Here is a 27,065-nt window from a genome sequence, read left to right on the forward strand (position 1 = left end):
GGATGAGTGGAACAAGTTACCAAACATCATCATTAACTCTAATATGCTGGATAGCTTCAAACATAGGTTGGATGGATATATGAGCGACAGGGGTTGAGTGTAAACGGGACTTCCCAATATGGGCCAATAGGCCTGCTACAGTTTCCTCCATTCTTACGTTCTTATTAGATAGCAATACAACAGTGAAACACATTACAACTTCAGTGAGTTCCCTTAGCATAGATAATGCAGGTCATGTCTGCAGGTCATGTCTGCAGAGCAGCTCTTCTGACTGCTAGTGTCTTCACAAACTTCTTTGTTCAAATTAATTATTGTTAAGTTCTTGGGTGAAATATTAAAAAAATACCCAATCATTATTATGTTTATTGTAAAAATTACCTAAAGTATATAAACACAAATAAACCAGAGACAATTGTGTGGTGGGAAGCAGTGGTGTTTGCAAGCATGGGAGAATGGCATTGCCAAAATTTCCTCATCTCTTATTGACAGTGCAGGAACAGTAGACCAAACCAAACATTACCAAAACCTAACATAATGAAGAAAACCTGAGTAAAATTAGGAACTGTACAGTATACTGTAAAAATATCTTAAATACAGAAGGTGGGAAGCTGTGGTGTAAATAGAAACATTTTTCAATCATATTTGAGGTATTCTCATAAAGGGACCTTGACATTGTACAGTATGTCATTGTATTTTAATGGTAAGTATCTTACCATCAATCTTATATATTATCAGCCTATTGTTTTCTAATTTGTTAATAGTGTTTATATAATTAATTACAGTATTGTTAAGGGTTTTCCATTTTAATGAAACCATATGAAATTATGAATAATTAGTTTCTTTAGTATTTTTGAGTGTTAATTAAAGATAATGCGGTTATCCAAAGACAAGTGCAAGATGAAGTTGTTATCCAAATTAAAAATGAGTGAAACTTTGTTGAATAAACTTCATGAACTTATCAAGCACATGTTGTAATGAAAGTACTAATAACCTTTTCAATCTTTATTACCCATTCGCTAGGTTACCAGATCCAGTCATTTTAATTTTAGACAACTTCACCATGCAGCTGTCTTTATATAATGGTGCTGCTAATTAACCCTCAAACTTGCAAAAAATTTAATTAATGATTATTCATTATGGTTCCACTTAAATGGAACATAATGTAGAATGCTTTATTCTTGTTTCTTATTAAAATTTATAAAGATTGATTTACGTGGTAGTTCACCTCAAACCACAGAACCTCCTTATTTGTCTCCTATTTATTTATTGGTTCATATTTATTAAGGTTCAGTTTCCATGAACATCCAGCAAGGTATAGAAACAGAATACATTTTAAAATTTCCATATTTTTTAAATGTTAAAATCTGAGATACCCAAAGACTTTTGAAAACCTGAGACAGACAAGACTACCTAAGATCTTGGTCTCCTCAAACACCCAAGACTATAACCTCTTGGTCCCTTGAAACACCCAAGAACATAACCTCTTGGTCACCTGATTTACCCAAGACTATAAACTCTTGGTCTCCTCAAACACCCTTCTTGGTTACCTGAAACACCACGATCCTTGCCCAGCTGCTTAATTTCAGCTAATATGAATGTGTTATCAATACCTGTTTATCTGTGAGAGATAAGTATTCATTTGGGTGGTCCAGCTGGTTGCTATGAGTTACGATCTACCGTAGTACAGTATCAGATAAGCAAGGCATCAGGAGCCGCCAGTACCACTCTCTCTATAGAGTGCTTCTCTCTCCATGTAGTGCCACTATCTACGTTTAGTGTCACAATTTAGTGTCATTCATCTTACTCCCCACACTTCTGAAAATAAAAGTAAGGCCCCGTTTACATAGGTTGGATGGATATATGAGCGACGGGTTGAGTGTAAACGGGACTTCCCAATATGGGCCAATAGGCCTGCTACAGTTTCCTCCATTCTTACGTTCTTATTAGATAGCAATACAACAGTGAAACACATTACAACTTCAGTGAGTTCCCTTAGCATAGATAATGCAGGTCATGTCTGCAGGTCATGTCTGCAGAGCAGCTCTTCTGACTGCTAGTGTCTTCACAAACTTCTTTGTTCAAATTAATTATTGTTAAGTTCTTGGGTGAAATATTAAAAAAATACCCAATCATTATTATGTTTATTGTAAAAATTACCTAAAGTATATAAACACAAATAAACCAGAGACAATTGTGTGGTGGGAAGCAGTGGTGTTTGCAAGCATGGGAGAATGGCATTGCCAAAATTTCCTCATCTCTTATTGACAGTGCAGGAACAGTAGACCAAACCAAACATTACCAAAACCTAACATAATGAAGAAAACCTGAGTAAAATTAGGAACTGTACAGTATACTGTAAAAATATCTTAAATACAGAAGGTGGGAAGCTGTGGTGTAAATAGAAACATTTTTCAATCATATTTGAGGTATTCTCATAAAGGGACCTTGACATTGTACAGTATGTCATTGTATTTTAATGGTAAGTATCTTCATCAATCTTATATATTATCAGCCTATTGTTTTCTAATTTGTTAATAGTGTTTATATAATTAATTACAGTATTGTTAAGGGTTTTCCATTTTAATGAAACCATATGAAATTATGAATAATTAGTTTCTTTAGTATTTTTGAGTGTTAATTAAAGATAATGCGGTTATCCAAAGACAAGTGCAAGATGAAGTTGTTATCCAAATTAAAAATGAGTGAAACTTTGTTGAATAAACTTCATGAACTTATCAAGCACATGTTGTAATGAAAGTACTAATAACCTTTTCAATCTTTATTACCCATTCGCTAGGTTACCAGATCCAGTCATTTTAATTTTAGACAACTTCACCATGCAGCTGTCTTTATATAATGGTGCTGCTAATTAACCCTCAAACTTGCAAAAAATTTAATTAATGATTATTCATTATGGTTCCACTTAAATGGAACATAATGTAGAATGCTTTATTCTTGTTTCTTATTAAAATTTATAAAGATTGATTTACGTGGTAGTTCACCTCAAACCACAGAACCTCCTTATTTATCTCCTATTTATTTATTGGTTCATATTTATTAAGGTTCAGTTTCCATGAACATCCAGCAAGGTATAGAAGCAGAATACATTTTAAAATTTCCATATTTTTTAAATGTTAAAATCTGAGATACCCAAAGACTTTTGAAAACCTGAGACAGACAAGACTACCTAAGATCTTGGTCTCCTCAAATACCCAAGACTATAACCTCTTGGTCACTTGAAACACCCAAGACCATAACCTCTTGGTCACCTGATTTACCCAAGACTATAAACTCTTGGTCTCCTCAAACACCCTTCTTGGTTACCTGAAACACCACGATCTTTGCCCAGTTGCTTAATATCAACTAATATGATTGTGTTATCAACACCTGTTTATCTGTGAGAGATAAGTATTCATTTGGGTGGTCCAGCTGGTTGCTATGAGTTATGATCTACCGTAGTACAGTATCAGATAAGCAAGGCATCAGGAGCCGCCAGTACCACTCTCTCTATAGAGTGCTTCTCTCTCCATGTAGTGCCACTATCTACGTTTAGTGTCATTCATCTTCTTACTCCCCACACTTCTGAAAGTAAAAGTAAGGCCCCGTTTACATGTTTAAACTCGTTTAAACTAGAAGGTCCTGGAACGACTGTAGACATCCCCACCCAACAAACTGTTGGAATATTATTGTGAATTTTCTAACCTAGCCTCATCTACCCAAAATGGTGGAGATTTTACCATTTCCACAAGGAGGGCGTGACTTACTCCACCCATGGTAGCTGTAGGTTAGATTAGTTTAAATTAGAGGACATCACTGTAGGTTTGGTTGGGTCAGGTGAGGTTATATTATGCTAAGTTAGGACAGGTTGGGTTATTTATATCTTTTCCAGATTCAGAAAAGTTAGACTGTAACTAACTTCGTCGTGCCAGGATTATGGAGATGATAATACACAAATAAATTAAAAAAAAATTTTCAGGGCCAAATAATTTATTGAATTCCACAAACAAAAGAATATAATTAAAAATTAATATTTGGATACCTGGCCGCCTAGATGATAATATACTTATGTCAACACAACAAATCAATCTGTGTGTAATCATATTTTGTATGGGGCAATACTCACTATGTTAAGCATCCAAAATGTTGACTGTGTTCAGGAGATGTTAGTGTACAGTATAAACTCAGTGAACCAGAATATGGTTGGTTAGATATACAAGTGGAAAGATAGAGAAAATACATCTATTGCTGGGCAGTATTTGAGAGGGTGGAGTGGAATGCCAGTTAAAAGTGTCAAATATTCCTGGAGGTATTTAAGAGTTATACAGTAGGTAGAAGTGAATGAAATAGGTTAGTAGCCAAACAAAAACTACTGTACGTTTCTATTTATTTAAATCCATCTATCTATCTTTTTCTATATCTCTGTGTCTTTGAGTCTATCTATCTATTTAGCTGTCTGTTTGAATCTGTATCTGTGTTCGTCAATATTTCTATGTACGTATACACCTATTTCTCTAACAAGTTGTTTATCTATTTGTACATAATATTTTATTTTTTATGCTGTGTGATATAATTGTAACAGTTCAGAACAAGGGGCCCAGGTTAACCAGCCACCTAACACAAAGCATCTACTGAAAAATTTGTTTACAAAACCTTAAAGATGAACCAAATTTGGTGGAGAAATTGCAATGTTGGTGATTGTACTTTTGACAAATCCTTTCCAGCAACCTTTCCATATGAACGGAAATATTAAACAGCCTAACCTAATCTAGAATTTCTATATACTGAGAGCAACATGAAGGGTCCCGGGAAATGAGATAATATGGTCACTGGACTCCACTTTGTTGCCATTTGCGCACATCAGTTAACATGTGACCATTACTTTGGATGGATTGATAAGTGATTTTTTTTTACATTATGCCGGAATGTTGTGCATTTGGATGCAGCAATAGATCAGATTTAACATGCACAGGTTTCCAGCATATCACAAAAGAAAGGAAATCAGTCGTCTGGGTTGGGAAGCCACACCATCATCATTATTTTGCCAGGTAAGCTTTAGGGCCATACAGTATTGTTAAACACTTGGAGAGATGCTTCCTCCTCCTTTACCTAGAAATTGGTACAGTACAGTAATATAGAAAGTGAAAGTGATTAATATCCACGATAGATGTATATGATTACTATACCCATAGTAGCGGAAGATACAGTACTGGGGGAAATCTAACCTTATGCTCTCCTTTTCTTCCTTATTACCTGTATTATTATCATAATTATTTTTAATAATAGCTGGAAATATGTAATTTAACAGCTGTTTAAAATGATACCTTGCAATACTGAATTATGGCACAGTTCAGTTTATTGAGCATTTAATGGTAATCTGAACTCTTTACTGTAGGCTATGTTAGTCTGATTAAACCTAGTCATCATTCATTTTGTATAGATATATATAATATATGTAAAGGATTGGATTCTGTATTCTAGTTATATTGTGAGTTAAATCACAAATATGCTTCCCATAATTTGTTGGTATAATTTACATTGAAAAACTAACTAAAACATAAATGTAAACTTCTCAGTACAGTATACCAATCACCAAATTCTTCCTGTAATCGATATATTTTTGGTAATTTGATTAAAAATGGTTTGAGGAAACTAATTTGATTTTAAGATATCAATTGAATAATATTTTAGGCATGTTTAATACTGTATTAACAGAGTAAAGCATATATAATATTTATGATTTATTTTTCAAGGTAGTGCAGATTAATAAGGTCTTAGGAGGTTCTTCAGGGGCATAGAATTTTCTCCAGGGGCATAAGACATTCTTTAAGGGGGTATAAGATGTGTTTCAGAGCCTTACGATGTTCTTCAGGAATAGAAGGTGTTCTTCAGGGGCATAGAATATTCTTCAAGGGCATATGATGTTCTTCAGGGGTATAGTGTGCTCCTAAAGGTCATGGGATGTTTTTCAAGAGCATAGTGTGTGCTCTCAAGTGCTTAGAATATTCTTCAAGGGCATAGAGTGCTCTTCTAGGGCATGTGATGTTTTTCAGGGTCATAGGGTACTCTTCAAGGGCATAAGGTATTTGTTAGGAACATAGGGTGTTCAGAGGCAAAGGGTGTTCTTCAAGGGCATAAGATGTTCTTCAAAAGCATAAGATGTTCTTCAAGGGCATAGGATGTTCTTCATGGGTTGAGGGTGTACCCACAGGGCACAGCTTGGGATATCAGACAGGTGACTGCTCCCACACCTCACAAATTCTCTAAGCCAAGATAATGAACACTGAGAGGAGGGTCACCTGTGTGCCAAGAAATATTTGCACGTTGCTGTCATCAATGAAACATTCACATTTCCACCCCCTTCTCTCTTCTTTGTCATTACCTGTATTCTTTTTTCTTCTTTTTGTTTCTTTTTCTTTACTTGTTGTGTTGTCTCCTTTTTTCCCTTCTGTCTTTCATTCTCTCTCCCTGCCCTGCATATTATTCAGTGGCTTTTTATTCATGATCTTATACACAGTTTTACAGTTAATGTCTCCTTAAAAACATCGTGGAAGCAAATGTAAAATGGGCCTTGCTCTCTCACCTTCTGTCTATCTGCTCCAATCTGTCTTTCACTCACACTCCACTTTGCATATTATCACAGTGTTATTCTGATTTATACACAGTTTTGCACCTCATTTCTCAACCTTAGAGCAGATGAGAATATTAAAATATGGGCAAGTGCTGTCTTTCATTTTCATATCGTAATTCATACATCAACTAGAAATTTTAATTTCTCTCATGGGTTTATTTAAGGTTAAAAAAGATTTGAATAAGTTTGTGTGAGGATTGCATGTTTTGAATCCTTAAAAGCTAAAAAACTTTCATGGCCAAACTGTAATGCCTTTTACATCAGAAAATGCCATATGAAGTATATGAAGAGACTCCTTACCAGTAACAAAATGATCGCTGCATACTCTAGCATTGTTGTGTTTAACTGGTGTATTGATTGTTGTTCAAATTTTGGACAGTCACTTTTCTCGTCGTTTCTGGCTTAATTTTTTATTTTTTTTTATCATAATGAACAATAACAGCTGGTATACCATAGAAACTTCTAATTTTTTTCTCTTTCTGAATGATTAGAATAGTTTGAACCTATACAAAACTTCCCCATTGCTGACAAAACTCCAATTTTACCGAATTACGGTATTTCTTGTTCCTCAAGTTGGCGGCGATCACGAAATCACGTGATGCATTACGTTATGTGTCTACAGTGGTGGGGGTGTCAATGGTTGATTGGCTGAGTGGCGTTGCTGTTAACTCTTTGTTGTTGGCAGACAATAGTGATGTTACGGATTCTGACGGGGCTGTCTGTGTGTATGCTGGCGTTTATCGTGATCATCTGCATCTTACTACAAAGTAAACCACGCCTCAGGCCCATCCAACTATCTTATAAGTAAGTCTTCATAAGTCAGGTTCTCCTACAGATAAGTCTTCATAAGTCAGGTTCTCCTACAGATAAGTCTTTATAAGTCAGGTTCTCCTACAGATAAGTCTTCATAAGTCAGGTTCTCCTACAGATAAGTCTTTATAAGTCAGGTTCTCCTACAGATAAGTCTTCATAAGTCAGGTTCTCCTACAGATAAGTCTTCATAAGTCAGGTTCTCCTACAGATAAGTCTTCATAAGTCAGGTTCTCCTACAGATAAGTCTTCATAAGTCAGGTTCTCCTACAGATAAGTCTTCACCTGTCAGACTCTTCTATTTGAGATGTCAGTTACTCACAGCCTCAGTACATAGCAAAGTCAATCACTACATCATTCATAAGTAACCAATCATGATGGTTTTTTGTTTTGTGTGCAGGTATTATTACTGAGTGTGCTCTACTCTGGTTGGTCAGTTTGTTGGGCATGGGTAGTTTTTTACTCATTGACGGGATGTAATCTCTCCAAAATTTAGAATTCCTGCTTTAAATTTTGTTGTCAGAGGTTGATTATATTTAAATATATAATGACATACCTTCTGATATATAATATTTTTTCTATACACTTCACGAAATAATGACCTAAAACAAATAATTTTTTTCATCAGTTTAGATTTTTATGTTAGGGTTAAATGACGCTATCCTGTCAATACAGTATGTAGCTTCCCTGAGAGAGAGATCCCTCCCTCCTTCCCTCCCTCCCTCTCACCCCAGTGGTCCACTCCCAGGTTCATCAAGGTGAGAGAAGACATCAATTTGACTGGGCCGACCATCAATCCCATCCCTGATGAGGTGAATTGGCTGGAAGATCTAATGGAGGAGGTGGACCCTGTGTGTAATGGTAGCAACCCCTTCGTCCTGGCTATTGTGCCCTCTGCCGTCCACCACTTCAAAGAGAGAGAAGGCATCAGGAACACCTGGGCCCATCCTGGCCTTTATCCTTACACCAAGATGCGGTTAGTGGTCTTCCATTATGCAGTATTTATCTGACAGCCACCACAGCTAAGGGGAGGAAGAAAGTTGGTCTGTATACGTTCCCCCCATATATCATGATGGTCTTGCCCAGGACTGTTTTGAAACCAACTACTAGTATTGTTCTCACTTCCACAACTTCAACTACGTATACCCTTTCCACACTAAGCTAGCCTGTAACCACGCCCATTGTCCATAGCTACAAATAGCTGATTGGTTTCCCTGAGCGTTTTACCTCCCTCCGGACTGCGTTTATATAAGTGCGTATTTATATCGACCTTTTATGATAATATTTAAAATTTTCTAACATCCTCTCTGAAGTGCTAATGCCTTGAAATCATTTGCATTTTGATAGTCCCGATATTTAACATTAGTTTAGATAATAACAAGTCTCTTTACCAATTGTGAACATATTTAGTTAAATTTTTCTATGAACCAACCGGGTATTAGTATAGAAAAGGGGCGTGGCTTATGGGCCAGGTTAGCATGGAAATACTATAGTAGACTATTTCATAAGTTTTCCATGCACTGAGTGAAGAAGTACTTCCTTATTTAGTTTTGTGTTACAATTTGGCGAGCTCTTGAAGCTGTGAATTGTGTTTGTATCGTTTGACATTTTAAAGAAGTGATCTGGGTTTACGTCTTTGATCCCTTTCAGGATTTTAAATATCCTTGAGGTCTGCCCTGTCGTGTCATTTTTGAAGAGTTTTCAGTTCCAAAACCATCAGTCTACTACTTGGATTATTGAGATGACATATTTCAGGAATAATTCTAGGCACTCTGTGTTACACATTTTCTACTGATGTTTATCTTTTTGAAGGTGTGGTCTCCATGCTTGTTTACAGTTTGGGAACATGCAAGAGACCTATAGAGTTTAGAGAGTATTTTCTTATTTTGACTTTAAAAGGTTCAATGTATGATCCCTAGAGTTTGGTTGATTTTCTTCACCACTGCCTCCACACCACCTGCTGTGCTGCTGTCAGTGATTGGTTTATCACGATGTTTAGATCTATTCTTTATCATAGGTGCCAGGAAAGTGTTCTTTCTAGAGTAGCTATGTTTGGGTTTATTTTGCCCTACATGCAGTCTTATATCTTGTTATTTCTAAAAGCATTGGTCAGTCGTGTGACCACCTGATAAGTTGACTCAACTCATTTTGCATGAATGAATGTTTTCCTGACATTCCCATAAATTTTTGTATCATCTACTATGCAAACTAATTTACATGGCTCAATATATTTTTGACCCATCCCAATATTTTGTCTCTTGTGTCATGTGCCTGGATCTTAGAGGTTAAGTGTGTGTGTGTGTGGAACTTTTTTGAACGCCTTAGACAAAATCCATGTACAACACAGCCACTGGTAAATCTGGACTCTTATAGTAGCTACAAGTGATCGCGGGCCATTCGTGCCCTTGTGAAAGTTTTAATGCTCGTAACAGCGTACAGCGAATGAGGGTGCGCCAAGTCCGTAGACTTGCATGGCTAATTAAGGTGCGCCAAGTCCGTAGACTTGCATCGTTTTCCATCGTAAATAAAATTGTTAATTAATGCCTTCCTAAAGAGACCATCGACATGGGACCAGGTTTGTTCCACTCTACGAATTTGTTGGGATTTTTCCACCAAGTTTGATGAAAAACGATTGTGCCGTTTTGGCTTCCCAGAACAGGCACACACACACACAAACAGACAGACAGACAGACAGACAGACAGACAGACACATGCCTAGTCCTATAGTATATTAGATACTGTATTACCATTTCAAGGAATGTTAGCAAATTTGTCAGACATCTGTGCTGTGTCCAGTGTTGGATGGTGACGGCATCCCTCAGATTTTATTCAAAGAGTTTGGCCTAAAAATTTCTGCTTCACTCTGTCTACTCTTCTTGGATTGATCCTGGCTGACTTCCTGTAACTTGATAAATTTCCTTGACCCAGTGATTTTCTGAATATTATTCTTAATGCATTGCATATCTGCTTAACTACCCCTTTTATCAGCTTGATCTATACTCTGTCCACTTTGAATTCTTCAGGCTGGTTTTCTTTTTCTTGACTGTGACTGTTATCTCTCTTTACTCATTTTCAGCCATAAGGTCCAGTATGTATCCTCCTTAGTACTTGCATGTTATCCAGTTTCTCGTGTATGAAGGAAGTACTGTATTCATTTAGGGTGTCTGCTTCCTGCTTATCATCCTGTGTGTGTGTGTGTAAGTATACATAATACTAGAGAAACATGTCAAAGAGATGTAATAAAAACAGACCAGTTTCTCGCTCATAAGGGGGTCCAAAAAACACTATACAGGTAATTGGATTAATAAATATGGGAAAAAATAATGACAGAAGACAAATGAGCAACGAATTACATGTAAATATACAGTTAAACTAAGAAAAAGGGGTATATGTGTCAGGTTAGTATATAGTTAACCTGTGATAGGGAGATAAGTTATATTCAAGAATGAGAGAAATATGTTGATGTTATAATGTATTCCTGTGCTTCAATTAATAAGGTCTTTCAGGGCATGATTCTAGACTAGTTCATACATTAGTCATCAACTAAATTTGGTGAGAGAGATTGGCGTGAGGTGGCTGAGGTTTTGGTGTCACCTACAGGGCCATCTTCGTCCTGGGGGCCACCGACAACTTTACACTACAGGATGAAGTCAACTTAGAGATGGACGCTCACCATGATATAATCCAGAACGATTTTTTAGACACTTACAGGTACAGTGATGCCTTTCTAACCTTTATGGGTACAGTAATAGTTCTTTGACGTGTACATATCTTCTCTGTCCTCTCTGCCATCCTTCACCATTACCAGCTGACCCCCTTTGCAGGAATTTGACCTATAAGACCATCTCGATGTTGTCATGGGTGAAGAACTGGTGCCTCGACACTCCCTTCATCGCTAAGATTGATGACGATGTAGTTGTCAATCCCTTACATCTAGTCGCTTACTTACAGACGCATGTAACTAAGAACAAATCACTCAGCGCTATTCATGGACATTTGAGGTCCAATTCACCGGCTCTCAGGAACGGCAAGTGGGCTGTTAGTAAGGCAAGTTGTGTGTTTGTCGTTTTTTCCCTTTTTTTATTTTTGTTTTTGTTCTGGGAAGGGTACTTATAGCAATGTGTCAACTCAGAAACCATCAAATAGGGACTCATTCCCCACCACTCCTACAGTCTGACCATCATGGCCAGAATCTAACCATCTATGCCCCAAAGTTCCACTCACCAGTTTCCATGGACAATTGTCCCTCTGGTGCCAGTGAATGTTAGCAGCCATTTTTTTTTTTTTTTTACATTTTAATTTTTGGGATATGACTGACTTACTGCAGTCATTATAACTTGCCAGTTTGGGGAGTAGTATTGACCATTCTGAGTTGAGTGCTTGAACTGCTCACAGTGCATCTATAACACCAGGAGTATCATTATTTTTGTATCATCTTACCAAGTAATTGGTCCAAGGTAAACTTGGTAAGAGGAAGTTTCCCCGGTACCTATACTTCATACCTAAACTTGTATATTATACCTAATTCTGTACAAATTTAACTCAATCTGTACTTGTACTGGTGGTTCTGAATAGGTTAAGGCACCACTTACATGATACTGAATCCATATAAAAATTACTGTATCTGTACTGTACACCTGTTACAGTACTACTGTATTATAAATACTATCACCCACACATGAATCTCTCTACCAATACATGAATCACTGTGCCATAGCCCCAAAACCCCACCTCCCCACATCAGGTTTCCCAGATTAGGCAAATTTCATGATCATGCGTGGTATAAGAGCTTGATGTAATGTTTTGCTTTGTGTGTGAGTGGGTGTTTGTGGATGGGTGTGGATGTGTGGGTGTAGATGTGGGTGTGTGTGGGAAGTAGCAGTAGCTGGATTATATGGAAAATAATAATACAGTATGTTGTGTAGCAAATATGTTGGTGTATAGTGAGGCTACAGCTGCATATTTTGTTATGTCTGGAGCTTTGTGCCCAGTTATGTCTTTCCATCTGCATTCACCTCATTAAAACTATATCATTTACTCACCACATATCACACAACTAAATAATATTCATTATTTCAATATACAGTTGTGGTCTAAATTCTTTCAAAACTTTGAATTTTTTTTTAACTTTGTTTTTTTATTGGAGGGGGGGATGACATAATGATTAGGTCCCAGCTTATTTCATCTTATGATTAACCACCCTAACACTATTTTATCTGACTCCCTCAGGTAGAATTAAGTTGTTTAATCATCATGTGAAAGAGGCTAGTCTTCACATAAGCCTAAAATTTTTTTATTTTTTTTATTTTTAGTAATGAATAATAATATCATTAATAGTAATAGTAGTCATGAAGTTTCAATCAAATAGTGTGTGTTTGTTCACGATCTCTGCCTACAGTTTTGAATATAGACAGCTGCAATTTGGTAGGGGGGGATGCACATGCACCCCAGAAGTGTCAGAAAGGTGGGATTTGGGGGGCTGACCCTCACTCACAAATGTGGAACTCTCGCATAAAAAACACGTCTAAATTGGGGGAGGGGATTGGCTCCACAAGGGTTGATTCCCCACCTTAAAGTTACAATTTACAGTAAAAGTCCAAAAATCCGGATGCCAGAAATCCGGACCACCTGAGAATCTGGACTTTTCGAAAACTCAAACTCTATTTTTTTTTGTTTTTTTGTAGCTGGCTTTTGTGTGTATGTGTGCATGCATGAGCGCCACAGCTGCACAGCAACAACAAGCGACCACGTGGTCACCACTTTAAAACGAGCAATCAAACTGTGACAACGTATGTAATTTTGAGTCCTCTTTCCATTTACAGAGTACTGTACAAGCCCATAATAATGGCTCCTAAAGTAGATAAACTTTGTTGTGTGAAGAGAAAAAAGAACACGTTGAAATTGAGTGACAAACTTGAAATAATTAAGAAACTAGAACGTGGTGTGAGCAATACTGTTCTAATGCAAACATACGACATTGGAAAGTCTACAATTTATAATATAAAAAAGGCAAAGAATAAAATTTTAGAATTCACAGCTTTATCTTTAAAACTGCTTGTTTTAATAAATGAAGCATGCTATATTTGCTAATGAATAAACTATCAAAATGTACCTGTTCATTTCTTCTTTATATCTCCTGAAATTTGAATTTTAAAAGTACTGCCTGAGAATCCGGAAAATCCGAAAATCCTGACCGACCCAATCCCCAAGCAGTCCGGATTTTTGGACTTCTACTGTAGTTGGTGTAATGTAGATGTTAGTGCAATTGGTCTAGAGTAGCTAGTATAGTGGATGTAGTGTAAATGGTACTGTAGTTAATTTAGTGTTAATGATAGTGTTGTTGATGTAATGTAGATAATGAAATCAATATACTGTAGTGTAGATGATAACTACCCCTCAGAAACAAATCCGGATACCCCAGCTAGTTAATAGGACAGTACTGTAATAATAATATGATACTACCTGTACTACTACTACTACTTATAATAATATTATTAATAATAATACTAAATATAAAAATTATGATAACAAAACAAGATATAATAATATCAGTAGTAATAATAAAAACTATGTTAATGAAAATAATACTAAATAAAAATAATATACATTTTATTGCGGCCGTGTTTAGAAATACGGTAATTCACTTCCTTGTTTCTGACACAGGAGGAGTTCCCTCCCTCGCGCTTCCCACCCTTCATGTTGGGTCCTGCCTACATCATAGGTCGCAATTCTATAGATCGCCTCCTTGTCTACTCCTCCTACGTTCCTTTCCTGTGGCTGGAGGATGTGTTCCTTACTGGCCTCGTCGCCCATGCAGCAGGTGTTGAGCACATCCAGGTTGAGAAGATCCTCTACACCAAGAAATTATCAAGACAGTTGTATAAAGGGAAGGTGGCCTTCTACCCCGGCGCCAGCGAGAAGAACAAGAAGAATGCCTGGGCGGGGATCATCAAGTACTCCAGAATAACCAAACTTCTGAAGAAGAAAAAGTGATAGTCTTAGTTAACAAGGGAATATAAAGTGACTTTCTCCATTTTCTGCACTGTACTGCGTATATTGTATCGTCTGTGTCCCTGTTCTTGTAGACATTTTCTTCCATGTTGAAGGCTAAATTTCATAAAAAGTAATCCCAGATAGCTGTGTTTAGGTCCTCATCCTTCGTTACCCACAGTTGGAAAATCTTCATAATGAGTCTAAAGTGAATTCTGGCAAAGTGAATTATGAATGTTAAATAAGGTATCCTTGGACTGAGAGAACATAATGTGCCAATGCAATAACTTGCTACAGGACACAAGTTGATTCAAGATTCTTATCATGCAGTTGTGGAGGGAGCCACATTGTTTTAGAAGATTGTTTGTCATGCAAAAGGTATTTGTGTTTAAGCTGTACTGTAGTAATCTTAATTTTCTTAAGAGCTACTAAATACTGTTCATACTTAATGGTGACAATAGTTTGCTTTGCCTGTTTAGATCTGCTGCCCGTCAATGCCTGGGTCATTCCAGCTGCAGCAAACTTGATCTTTGTAGTGTTGTTTCCTTCCTTGTATCTCATTTATTTGTTATCATTGCACCACTTCTCAGTTTACTCTCCATTCGGGCCATTCGTCTGTTTTTTGTTATGAATTTTATTATTCCAATGCCCAATGTTAATACAAGAGATAATCGGAGTACCCATAGAAAAACTGCAATGTTTGGTAGGGTCACACCGGATAACACCATTTTTACATCTATCCTGGGCAGGGGATTAATCCAGGACAAGTGGTGACAGATACTCTCATTACTGTTGTACAGTACAGCGCTCAAGGAATATAGATTGTTGGATATTTTTGGTTGGACCCTTTGTGGTTTAGCTGGAGGGTTTTAAGGCCATGGCTTTAATATTTGTTTATACAATGACTTCATATACTGTATGAATACAGACTACGATAAAGATTTACTGCATGAATCTCAGAAGGTCGAGGAGCATTAGAGTTCTCCTGATGTGTTGTAGTGTTGGTGGGTGTCTGCCGGAGATACAGGCTGGAAATGATGTTTGTACAGTTGATTTGTTTTCAGTTTTGTACGAGTACAGTACTTGTAACTGGTAGCCCACCTCGGAAATTTGAAATTATGACAGGTGACTTTTCGCCACAAATATATAGAAAAACTAATTAATCGATATCAAAATACAGTATACAGAACATGGTGGTTCCAAAAAAAGTCACACCTCTGTTATGTTCATAGTGAAGCAACACAGTGATTGAACACTTGCCAGAAGAGATTCTTATATTAGGTTACCTCCGGAGTGGGGTTTTACATGTAGCTTACATGCTTCACAAAATGTCAATGCCATTTTGACAAATTTTGACTATCACCACCATCACTAGGAAAACAAAATTACTGTACCTTATTTTTTACTTTAGCCATGATTTTGACTTGGAAAACTGTCACAGGAAATAAAAATTTTTCTTCTGTTTTTTAAAAAGCCTAAATAAAGTTAGTTTACGTAAGATTAGGTTTTGTCCTTTTTGTGACTTATTTTTTACCTACAAATGAATCAATGATACGATACAATCGAACCAACCAGTCACATATTTCATCTGCAAGAGACAGTATCCAATATGATGGTTGATAATCTGGACTATCACACTGGCCACATATCCACTTTCCTTGGGAGAAAACATTGATACCTGTACCACCATTCTCAGTAAGATTTTCCAACTGAAAACTGAAATGTGAGTGAAACAGAAAGCACGGTCATGTAGTGTGAGGCTGTATCAGGGGCAAGTTTTGACTCCTTTTTTGATCCAATTGAGGTTTTATTATACAGTACCTTCATAGCTGGTGTCCAGGAGGCAAGGTTTACACCCAGTATAGATCTGTATAGATACCCCTTTTCTTTATTTATCTTTTAAATAGGTTCCTGTATACTGTAGTAATGTACGAGTAATTGCATCAGTTTATGGACTCATTGGGTCAAATTAAGGCATACTGTATTTGTGATATGTCAGTGATCAGGTCTTGGTGATCTTTACCCAGCACCAGTATCAAATTTAAATATAGAAATAGAATTGTCTGTTTGTTTACAATGACAAATCAAAATATTATTTTTCAATACTATTTTTCAATACTATTACTATTAACCCTTTAAGGAATAGTGTCACACTTCGGTATTTTACTTTGGCTAATGCCAGACAAATTTATTCAACTAAGAGAAGCCTCTACCACTCAGTGGATTAACTGTATAAATAAAATGTTAAGTACTTTAACACTGAAGAGTGGTAAAATCTTACTCTCAAAAAAAAAAAAGAAGATACAGTGTATGGCAGATATTTTAATGGTAAGAAGAAGCCTGTACAACAACCAGGCTGATGAAAATTTCTTAACCAAAAAATAAATATCCTAGTATGAAAACTAAGAAAAATATTTTTGATTGTATATTTCCAACAAAATATTTATGTTGGTACTGTACTGTATTGTTATGATTAAGATCAACTGTGATAAATTCCTTTATTTGCCATGCGAGCAAATGTAAAGCACGACCCTGAAGCTGATTTACACAATGATTATATTTCATGTCAATAAAGTAAATGTAAGTTTCTGTGACCAGTAGCAGTTAAGTTGGTCAACTGCAGAAGTACTGCATCACTCCCTCAAGACTAACAAATTTGGCAAAGGTCTAGTAGATAGCTGCTACTTTACTTTGTGACACATTTGTGCTATTTTATATAGTGAACATTTATAGAGGAGCATATAAAATCTGGAAAACAATCCCATATAGAAAGTCATTATGTTGTTACCATCATGTAAATTTAATCCTTTATATTATTTTTTTTCAAAATAGAATAGGGCTATGTTCCTACTTCTTGCATTGATGAACTACATTTGTTTTTAAGTCTCTTATTTGAGGGAACAGCAGACCAATGAAATGGTTTAGATACTGTATAATGTACTTAACTCTCTCTTGATAGACATAATCAAGATACCATCAGTAATATAAGACAGCAGATTAAGAATGGAAAAACATAATAAGCTTAAAGTGAGAATTGTGAACTGTTGAAACAATCTGCTGTAGAGTGTTGTGATGGCACCGAGTGTGAGCTCATTCAAGGCCAGACTTGACCAACACTGGAGCAGGTTCCAATTTATTCAAGAGCCAGTGTATGCCCAGTATTTGCCAACAGTGCATATAAGAGACATGACTGACTGCCCAAGCAGCTCACGAACCAATCAGTGGCGAAGAGGATAAGGGTAAAAAAAAATAAAAAAATAAAAAAATATTCAGTATAATTTTTAATACAAGCACAAAATAATATTACTGTAATTAATGGCTTAGAAAATTCAGGTATAGTAGCTGAATTTATTAGAACAACAAGAAAAGTAAGAGATTACATATTTGTCTAATTTTTTGTGTAGTGTAGCTATAATATTTATAATATGTGGTGTTGTTGTTAAGATAAATAATTCTAATACCCAACTGTATAGTCCTGTATTTATTTATAATTTTAGTCAGTATTATTTTGTATTTATACAGTACAGTATTCTATTCTAGTTTATATTATAATGGTACTGTACTGTACTGTATTATCTGCTAGGACTATTGAAACCATATACAGTAGTCTTAAATTGTGTTAATTAAGGAACTTCATATACATTTCAAAGATTTATTATTACCCTCCCCCCCCCATTTTTTTTATTATTTTTTTTTAAATATCAGGAAATATCATGTGTGTGCAGGTATGGAAATTTTTTAAGGCTTTGTAAATGCAGATACAGGTACTGTACTGTACTGTACTGTACTGTATATATTAAAAATTTCCTTCATAGAAATTTAAGAACTTCTCTAAGTTATGGAATGATAACTGTATACTGTTTTTTCTATACTATATGGTGTCTCATTACTCATAAACTAAAATGTGCCACCAATCATGTATTTAGAAAATGTCTGTACAGGTATTTTCATTAAATAATCCTCTTTTCAACATAGGAGAAAAGGAAACTAAATACTCGTACTCTGTAAGTACAGTAATGTTATACTGTATAAACAATAAACTACTGGACTGTACTACTGTATTTCACCAAGTCATTTATTTGAAAAATGTGATCCAAAGTTCCCATTATCTAATAGCTTCTTTAGTGATTAAGTTAAAAATTCATTTATATTTTTGTCATCATTTGGTGAAAGACCAAGACGTCAACAGTGTCAGTTGTTTTCATGTTAGCGATATAAGAACAAAATTCATTTGCCACTTTCTGGTACGTGTGCAGTACTATTGTGAGTATTTAATGAAGTGGAAATGGAGGAGAATGGTTCATGGGGAATATTACATCACACTTAACTGTACATTGGAGTTCCTCATTTGTACAACGTTGGTATCAAGAGGTTAAGTTTGGTTTGTTTGTGTAGATTAAATGAGCTGTGATAATGTTTGGTTGGTTAGGTTAGGTTGAATTAAATTAAGGTTATGTTTAGCTATTTTTTGATGTCGCAACAGTTCTTCTCACTGTAGCTGATGTCATAACACTCCTGACTTAGTTATAAGTTTTATTCTGAAATATTAATACAAGGACAGACTTAAGTAGCTATACAGTGCAGGTACAGTAATTCCCATATGGTTATAGTATTATGCATTAATAAATACAAGTACAAATATAAAGTTAAGAATACTGTACATATGCAATTGTACTCAAGGCGAGAGATTTCCTGATTTGGTGTCTTAACCTAGATGTAATAAATTGATTAATAAGTTGAATTAAAAATATAATTACAGATACAGAATTTATCTTAATGTGAAAGAATTTGATGACGTTGGTGTTTTCACCCAACTATCAGTAGAACGTTCCCAGCAGCCACTAAACCCCATCATAATCATCTACAGCTTTCTACACCCTCATCTTGCATCACTAAACACAAATAACCATAGCAAGTAGAAACTACAAGAGTTGAAAATGCAGACACACAAGTTTGTCACCACAATCAATCAATCAATCAGAGTACCGTTCTCATATCTAAGGGTTCTCGGTCACATTCCTTCAGTCTAAACATTCTTGGGCTGTTTCTGCCAATCCTCTAAGGTTTTGTACATCTCTGGGGATCCAGTTTTTAACTTCATTCATCCTTCCCAGTCTCTGCCTTCCCCTGACCCCTCCTCCCCCTTGACTTTGCTCATTAATATTTTGGTTATTATCACCTCATCCCTAATTATATGACCAAAGTGTCTCATCTACTTTCACCCATTTCTTATTTCCCTAAAACTACATTTTACACATTGCTGAGAAAGGTTTATCTTATTCTTTTCAAATTACTTTCCAAACTACTGGCGAGGGTTTATTTTTATTCTATAATTATTTTTTAAATTAAATAATACTTTGGTTTGAAAATTTCATAGGGATTTTTGTCTGTGTTAGTTCAATGCCCATCTTCCTCATATTGACTGACTATCAGGGGGTTTTCCAGGTGAGGGATTTGTTCTCGTCTCAAAAACATCTCCTGTTATATCCTATTGGGTGTAGGTACCACAGTGCTTCCGTTATGGTCTAATGGCCACTGTCATGGTCACCATTGTTCGTGGTGGTCTTTACGTCTTGAAGGTAAAAATTTTCCTGGCTACTTTTTTCTACAAGCCTTCTTAGTCTTAAAGGACATTCTTGAGACTAGTATGCCTCTCCTACCTAAAGATGAAGGTCATGTTGAAGTATGCCATTGCAATAATCTCTAATAATAAAAGCCTGTGTGTGTCCAAGAAAAAATTTGCAAGCATACTAAGGGAACTTTGGGGGTATGGACTTCATTGTTTCTTTTTAGATTTGCCCCAAAAAATAAAGAAAAACAAATAAACATACATACATACAAGTTGGGGAAAGAATACCGGAGGCAATATCTAAAAGTGTAGATGAGAGTGCAGGCACTGACATAAACTAAGAGCTTTGCCTCAAAAACAAACCTGACAACGTGGGGAATTAGTCAGTACAGTAATAACAAAGGGCAAACTGGAGTCCATAATGTCATGTCAATCACTAATTGTGAGGGGCATACTGAAGAATGCCATCCCAAGCCTTCTTCTTTGTATTCAGGCTGGTCTCCTCCAGGAAGGCTTGGGTGCCGTTGAAGAGTTTGTGATTAATGACGAAGGTATTTATGACTCCATTAATCTGGACGTGTTTCACCCCGGCGGCATGAGCGACAAGGCCGGTGGTGTAGACATCCTCCAGTTTGACGAAAGGCACGTAGGGGGCGTACTTCAGCAGCTGCTGTACGGCCGCGCTTCCTACTACGTACGCTGGACCATGTACGAAGGGAGGAAAGGACTTCTCTGGGTACTCCACCTACAGTACAGGGCAGTTGGGAGACAAATAAAAAAATTAGAAAAACAGATCCATGTAAACTTGGAGTACTATCTTCAAGCACAGGATGACCTATGCAAATTTTGGAAATTCTGGGACGCCCATCAAGAAACCATCAAGAAAGGTCTACAGAGCATTCAGGAAACATAAAACTTCTAGGGTTATCTGCTTCCATCTAGGAGGAATCACATCGGCGAAAATTATTTAATGGGTAGATGACAGACCCAAATAGAGAGTCACTGACTTTGGAGACGGCCCACTTGGTAGAACGCAGAGGGTAGGGGACAGGGTCGTAGCGGCCATAGATGTAGGTGGTGGCCTTGTTGGCTCCAGCAGGGACCTCCATCACCTCGTCTCCTTCCTTCACACCCTGCAATAACAAGAACTACCTTAGTATGCACCAGCATATGCCATCCTGTACTGTGCCTTGAGGAATTGAAGTCCCTACAAACATCACCAGTAAAATAATTAGATATGTAGTTTAGCCATGAAGGTCTCCTTCAAATTTATCCTCTTACATACAGCACAAATTGTCAGTGTTGGTGGTACAGCAGTAAAGCAAGTATCTCTCAGATAGTGTCCTGTATTCAATCCCAGCCCAGGACAGATAATATTCCTTCTCATATTATGAGAAGGGCGTTATTCAGTGTGACCCTACCAAGCATCGTAGGTCTTGTTTGGATATCCAGTTTCCTCCTGTTCTAACGCTGGACAATAAGTGTCATAAGAAAGAACAGACCAACTGCCAAAAATGGCTAGTGAACTGGAAAGTGGTCAAAATGAAAAATAGAATTGGGATTTAAAGATGGTGATATTGTTGGGGACCCCTTGGTATTATATACCTTGGGCTCGGGTGGATTGTTTAGTTGCTCCTTGAAGAAAGTCCACAAGTGAAAGGGGTTGACCATGACATCGTCATCAATCTTGGCAACGAAGGGCACATCTGGGCAATGGGAAGCCGACCACGTCAGCAGCGACAACGTCTTGTACGTCAGATTCCTGGAAGGAGATGAAGTAGTTCTGACATACCTCAAGTTAGGGAGACGATAAAATTAAGCAAAGTCCGTCCTCACCCACTGTGATGTTTTAGTTTGGGTTCGATAGGTTAAGTCAAAGTTCAGGTTAAGATAGCTGAGGTCAAAGTTCAGGTTAAGTTAGGTTAAATCAAATCCCAGGTTAAGTGAGGTTAGGTTGAGGTTAAGTTAAGGTTTGGTATACTAAACAGGCTAGGTTGAGCTGCTGCGGTATGTGTGTGTGATGGCAGGAGTGTTTGGGACTTGAGCAGCCAATTGCCAATCATCATCCATCATAGTAAACAAACACCCACCATCGTCCATCATGGTAGACAAACACCCACCATCGTCCATCATGGTAGACAAACACCCACCATCGTCCATCATGGTAGACAAACACCCACCATCGTCCATCATGGTAGACAAACACCCACCATCGTCCATCATGGTAGACAAACACCCACCATCGTCCATCATGGTAGACAAACACCCACTATCGTCCATCATGGTAGACAAACACCCACCATCGTCCATCATGGTAGACAAACACCCACCATCGTCCATCATGGTAGACAAACACCCACCATCGTCCATCATGGTAGACAAACACCCACCATCGTCCATCATGGTAGACAAACACCAGTCACAAGTTTTAAAATATATTAATGTATTGAATAAACGACGAAAAATCACAGCCGTAACACACACACACACACACAAATTCGTACACAATAATCATTAATATACTGCACTGTACTTTATTTCTTATTTTTATATATTTTCTTAGATGCTTTTTACTTATAATTTAAAGGATAAATCTTGATACTAAATAGTAAATATATCTTACTTGTTTAATTCAGAGAAAGATCAAGATAGCAATACTGTATTCAATACTGTATAACATTTTAATGTTCCTATTTGTGTGTGTAAATTTTAATATTGTTAATTTGGATTAATTTAAACTTGTACTGGAAATATTTAACCTATTATTCGTGTTTTTGTTTTCAAAGTGTTGATTGCATTCTTGTAAAGTTAATGACTATTAAAATAAATTTGCATATTGAGCGCAGAAACTATCACGAAATTAACCTTTACCGTGCAATTTTTTCTAAAAGGAGGAAACACTTACGCGTAGGAGTCGATGAAGGTGTACTGGATGATGTCATTGTGTATGGCTGCCTCTTGGTCAACGGCATCTTGTAAGGCAGAGTCCAGTGTCTCTCCCAACACGAACACCGCTCTTTTATGAAACAAATGCAATTTATTTTGGTATCCTGGCATGACCCCAGAACTCCACAATTGATGTTGATTGACTTGCTGTGGTGTACACTCGTATATAAATTCTAATGGCATGTGTGTGTGTGTGTGTGTGAAAAAGAGAAAGAGAGAGATCTTCAATTGGTAAATGCAAAATACATACAGGCTGATGAATTGCACATAGCTAGGGGGTGTTTTGAAGATGGGAGATTTCAACTAGGTCACACCTCCCGTGGCATCGTCAGTAACTTCTCTTACAAGACCATGTATACCCTCCATCACGGGAGTTTTCATGTTTAACGTAAGATAAACAAGAGGTGGAGGCAATGAACCATCTATTTAAATGTTAGTCTGATATATTTCACCGACGGAGATGAAAAAAATATATTAGCCTGTAGATAAAACTATCGAATCTCACAGTTTGTCAAAACGATGTTGGAATAAACAATAGTTTTAAAGTACTGTAGTATCATATACAGGCAGCTTGTAATGTGTAGGTGGACATTGTTTGTGAACTGTTTAAGTTGCAGTTACATATCTTACCTAGGTGATCCTACAATTTGTACTTTAGAAATTATACTACAGGTAGACTACTTCTGATCATTAACGCTTACTTAACAGAGGTACTTATACAGTACATGTAAGTACAAACCCTAACTTTACTTAATGGAACCTAACTTAACTTAACCGAACAAAACCTAACTTAGTTGATCTTAACCTTCCTTATCGTAAATTCACCCAACCTAAACAAAACTAAATGAACCGAACCTAAGCAAATCAGACCTATCTAGAATTCTTAAAACATTCATACCTTAACCTACCCTCCCCCTCCTATTACAGTGTAGTTGCTATTTTGACATATGTGAGACATCCTCCTGCAGCAGCGTCAAGTGACTCACCGCAGCCTAGAGTGGGGATACCAGACGGGGTTGCCCCAGGTGGCTCTAACGAATGCTCGACGCTCTGTCTCCTTCAGGGCAGAGACCACGAGGGCCAGAATAAAGGGCCGGTCACTCTTAGGGCACACGTGGGTGAGGTCGTGGCGCCACCTCACCTGTTCAGGGATCAGGTTGGTCTTGGGGCCAGTCAAATTCAGCTGCTTACGAGAGTGAATGAAACTGTCGGTAGATGAGAGATATGTGAATAGATCGTGAGATGGATATATAACTGATAAACTGTATATATGAATTGTTAAATAGATTGACAGATGGACAGATTGTTAAGTCTTTATTTTAACACAGAAAAGTCTCACCGAAAGCGGTCTGGGTGGCTGAGGGGGTCGTAGACGGTGGTGAGGAGTGAGACAGGTTGTGGTGTGTGTCCATGGATGTTGTCTTCTGTCTCTTGAATGCCATCATCTGTCTCTCGGTCGCCCTGAACTGTTATCTGATGTCTGTTGACTCTGATCAGGTCCTTCTCTGCCTTTTCGTTCTCGCCTTCCTCTGTTGCCTCCTCCTCCAGGTAGTTCCTCACCACCTTGGGTTCTAATGGGTCCGGTTGGTCTTCCGCTGAACCTCTAAAGTATAGTAGTCTGAAATATGTGTGTCTTTGGCAAATCTGAACCCCTGAACTTAAACTTATAGTAATATATATGTACACAGGAAGACACAAGTTTATAAGTAACAGGAAGACAGGTCAGGTAGAATTTCCTTTCAGTGCGTGAGTAAATACATGAATCAGTGAGGAAGTGAATTATCAGTGAGAGAGAGAGAGAGAGAGAGAGAGAGAGATTCATTCAATCAGGTAGGTTCCTGTTTTCCCCCTCCCCATCACCACCTCTCACCTGTTAGAGCTGTTGTGGATTTTTTGTGAATGGTGAACCAACAGAAAAGCAACCAGGAACAACAACAGAGCACTCAGTACCGTTGTCCACACTGGCCGGACATGTCTTCCTGTTAATGTGTAAGAATGTATTATAGTACATACACACACACACACACATTCGTGGACATCTGTATTGTTTCCAGATAGCACCAGTTTGTTCTTAGTAACGGGGTACTAGAGAGAGATTCCTTCAGTTTTGTGTTGTAGCGTAATTAGGTACATACAGGGTACATACTCAAAAATCTTACTGCACGGGATATAATTTTTTTTTTAATAATGGCTTATCTCTGATTTCCTTGCTTTTCATTTCTCTCTCTTATCACAAGGGATTATTATGGAAAAGCAAACTAGTCTTATCTGGAAACAATACAGATGTCCGCTAATGTATGTGTGCGTGTGTGTGTGTGTGTATACAAATCGTATATTCTATCAATACACGAACACGGACACAAAATATGACATGTTCATCGAAAACACACACACACACACACACACACACACACACACACACACACACACACACACACACCAAATTTTACCGTGTTCCAATTAATTTCCGTTAAGTTACAATACAAATAAAATATGATGCCTATTCGGGAAAAATTCAGTTTTTTTTTTAAGGCTTAATCGGTAATAATCCCAATTTAGTGTTAACACATATGTACTCTATATACACAAACATAATAATATATATCTTCCACTTAGGTCACATATATTAAAATTTACTGCCCATATATGTGACTCACCTCGTCTATGCCACAGTGCCATGATGGTGCAGAGGCGAGAGAATGACATGTGCACTCACCCCCTCCCCAAGCTGTGTTCTCTTATCTACATCCGCTGGAGATGCTTTGGACACAGTTATAATGCACAAGGGGATTATATACACTTGGCTAGTTTAATATTATACACTTGACGCTAGGGAGTACCTACACCTAGTTACACCCAACACACTACACAAAGGTACTGTGTCTGTATTGCCGACTGCTGTACACGGAGGGGAAGCGCTGCGCATACTTAGTCATTTTGTTTTATCTTTGCGCAGCTTTTCTCCCAGGATTTCATTAGTTGACGATTGCTGATTGGTTGTTTTTACCATGACATCATTGTGATTGGCTGTTTCTACCATGACATCATTGTGATTGGCCGAGCTGCCCCTCCCCTCTGTGAAAGTTTTCCAGGTTAGCAGTAACTTGTACGTTGTTCTTGTGTGTGGAAAGTAATAAGACCAAATCGCTAAACTGATGTTACGAAAATTTAAAATATTTTTACTTGTTATTTTTTGTGGGATATTCGAAACGTAAGAAAAATTTATTATTATCTGTAAAAAAAAAATATTCTAAAGTTGCTGATTATTCGTGTGTATGGAAGGCAGGAGTTTTTTGCCCATGAAATGTTGTCTTTTGGCGCTCATATAAACAGTAAACATTAAATACACAGTTGACTTCAAGACGAGAAAGGGTCTCAAAATAATATTAGGGGAAACTGTGAATTTCCTCGGCCTATTTTAAGATATTCCCAAGGTAAGATAGGAGTTATATGTTATAGAAATTTTCTGTAAAGTCCCACTCACACAACGTGGCGAGGCAGGTAAACCGAACCGGTTCATGTCAGATATCCATAGTTTGTCAAACACCTGTGTGTATAATGATAACAGGTGTACACTACACGTGTTACCGTAGTTATTGTTGCATTCGGCTTTTTCATCTAACGTCTATTTTTTCCTTTACTCTTAGTTACTAATGGATGTCAAATTACTTCTATAATATTTTTTTTATTTTTGTTCGTTTGTTCTTTTTGTGTTTCTCATACTCTTAGTTTTTGTTTTTGTTTATGTGTTTTGTGTTTGGTATTGTTTATTTATACTGACGTCTTCATCACCTATAAGCACACGTTATTTTACTTTGACGTCACGGGAGGGAAGACCAATCAGTGGAGGTTATTTTGTGTTAGTTTTCAACGTAACAATATAATATTTAAAACGACAATAAAAATAGTAATTAACTATGATAAGAAATTTATTGCATTAATAACAATACAATATTTACGAGGTTTTGAACCACACACACACACACACACACACACACACACACACACACACACACACACACACACACACACACACTTAACCTAATAAATTGAACTTTAAAAAACTCTGGCTTTCTATTATATCTCAAGTTAGGTTAGGTTAGGTTAAGTGTTGGGGTGGTT

At 37.1% G+C, this 27,065-nt stretch overlaps 2 protein-coding genes across 3 annotated transcripts; one reads left to right on the forward strand and one right to left on the reverse strand.

The window, feature by feature from the left end:
* The first annotated feature begins 4 nt into the window (after positions 1 to 4).
* LOC121867201 (beta-1,3-galactosyltransferase 5-like) lies at positions 5 to 18,481 on the forward strand. Of its 2 annotated transcripts, none has more exons than XM_042367014.1 (6): positions 5 to 1,827; positions 7,314 to 7,432; positions 8,187 to 8,414; positions 11,039 to 11,149; positions 11,263 to 11,485; positions 14,102 to 18,481. In XM_042367014.1, the coding sequence occupies exons 2-6, from the start codon at positions 7,323 to 7,325 to the stop codon at positions 14,429 to 14,431; spliced, it is 1,002 nt and encodes a 333-aa protein (XP_042222948.1). In that variant the 5' UTR covers positions 5 to 1,827; positions 7,314 to 7,322; the 3' UTR covers positions 14,432 to 18,481. The 2 variants fall into 2 exon arrangements, with proteins under 2 accessions (XP_042222948.1, XP_042222947.1); XM_042367013.1 differs by lacking the exon at positions 5 to 1,827 and adding an exon at positions 2,497 to 3,594.
* Positions 18,482 to 18,948: 467 nt separating this feature from the next.
* LOC121867200 (beta-1,3-galactosyltransferase 9-like) lies at positions 18,949 to 25,846 on the reverse strand. The gene is made up of 8 exons (XM_042367012.1): positions 25,601 to 25,846; positions 24,814 to 24,922; positions 24,283 to 24,561; positions 23,930 to 24,148; positions 22,903 to 23,013; positions 21,603 to 21,759; positions 21,005 to 21,130; positions 18,949 to 20,742 (listed from the first exon to the last, which is right to left on the reverse strand). Exons 1-8 carry the CDS (start codon positions 25,647 to 25,649, stop codon positions 20,434 to 20,436), a joined length of 1,359 nt encoding a protein of 452 aa, XP_042222946.1. The 5' UTR covers positions 25,650 to 25,846; the 3' UTR covers positions 18,949 to 20,433.
* Positions 25,847 to 27,065: the final 1,219 nt, after the last annotated feature.

The sequence above is a fragment of the Homarus americanus genome, unplaced genomic scaffold, assembly GCF_018991925.1.
Source record: "Homarus americanus isolate GMGI-L3 unplaced genomic scaffold, GMGI_Hamer_2.0 scaffold6317, whole genome shotgun sequence".
NCBI lineage: Eukaryota > Metazoa > Arthropoda > Malacostraca > Decapoda > Nephropidae > Homarus > Homarus americanus.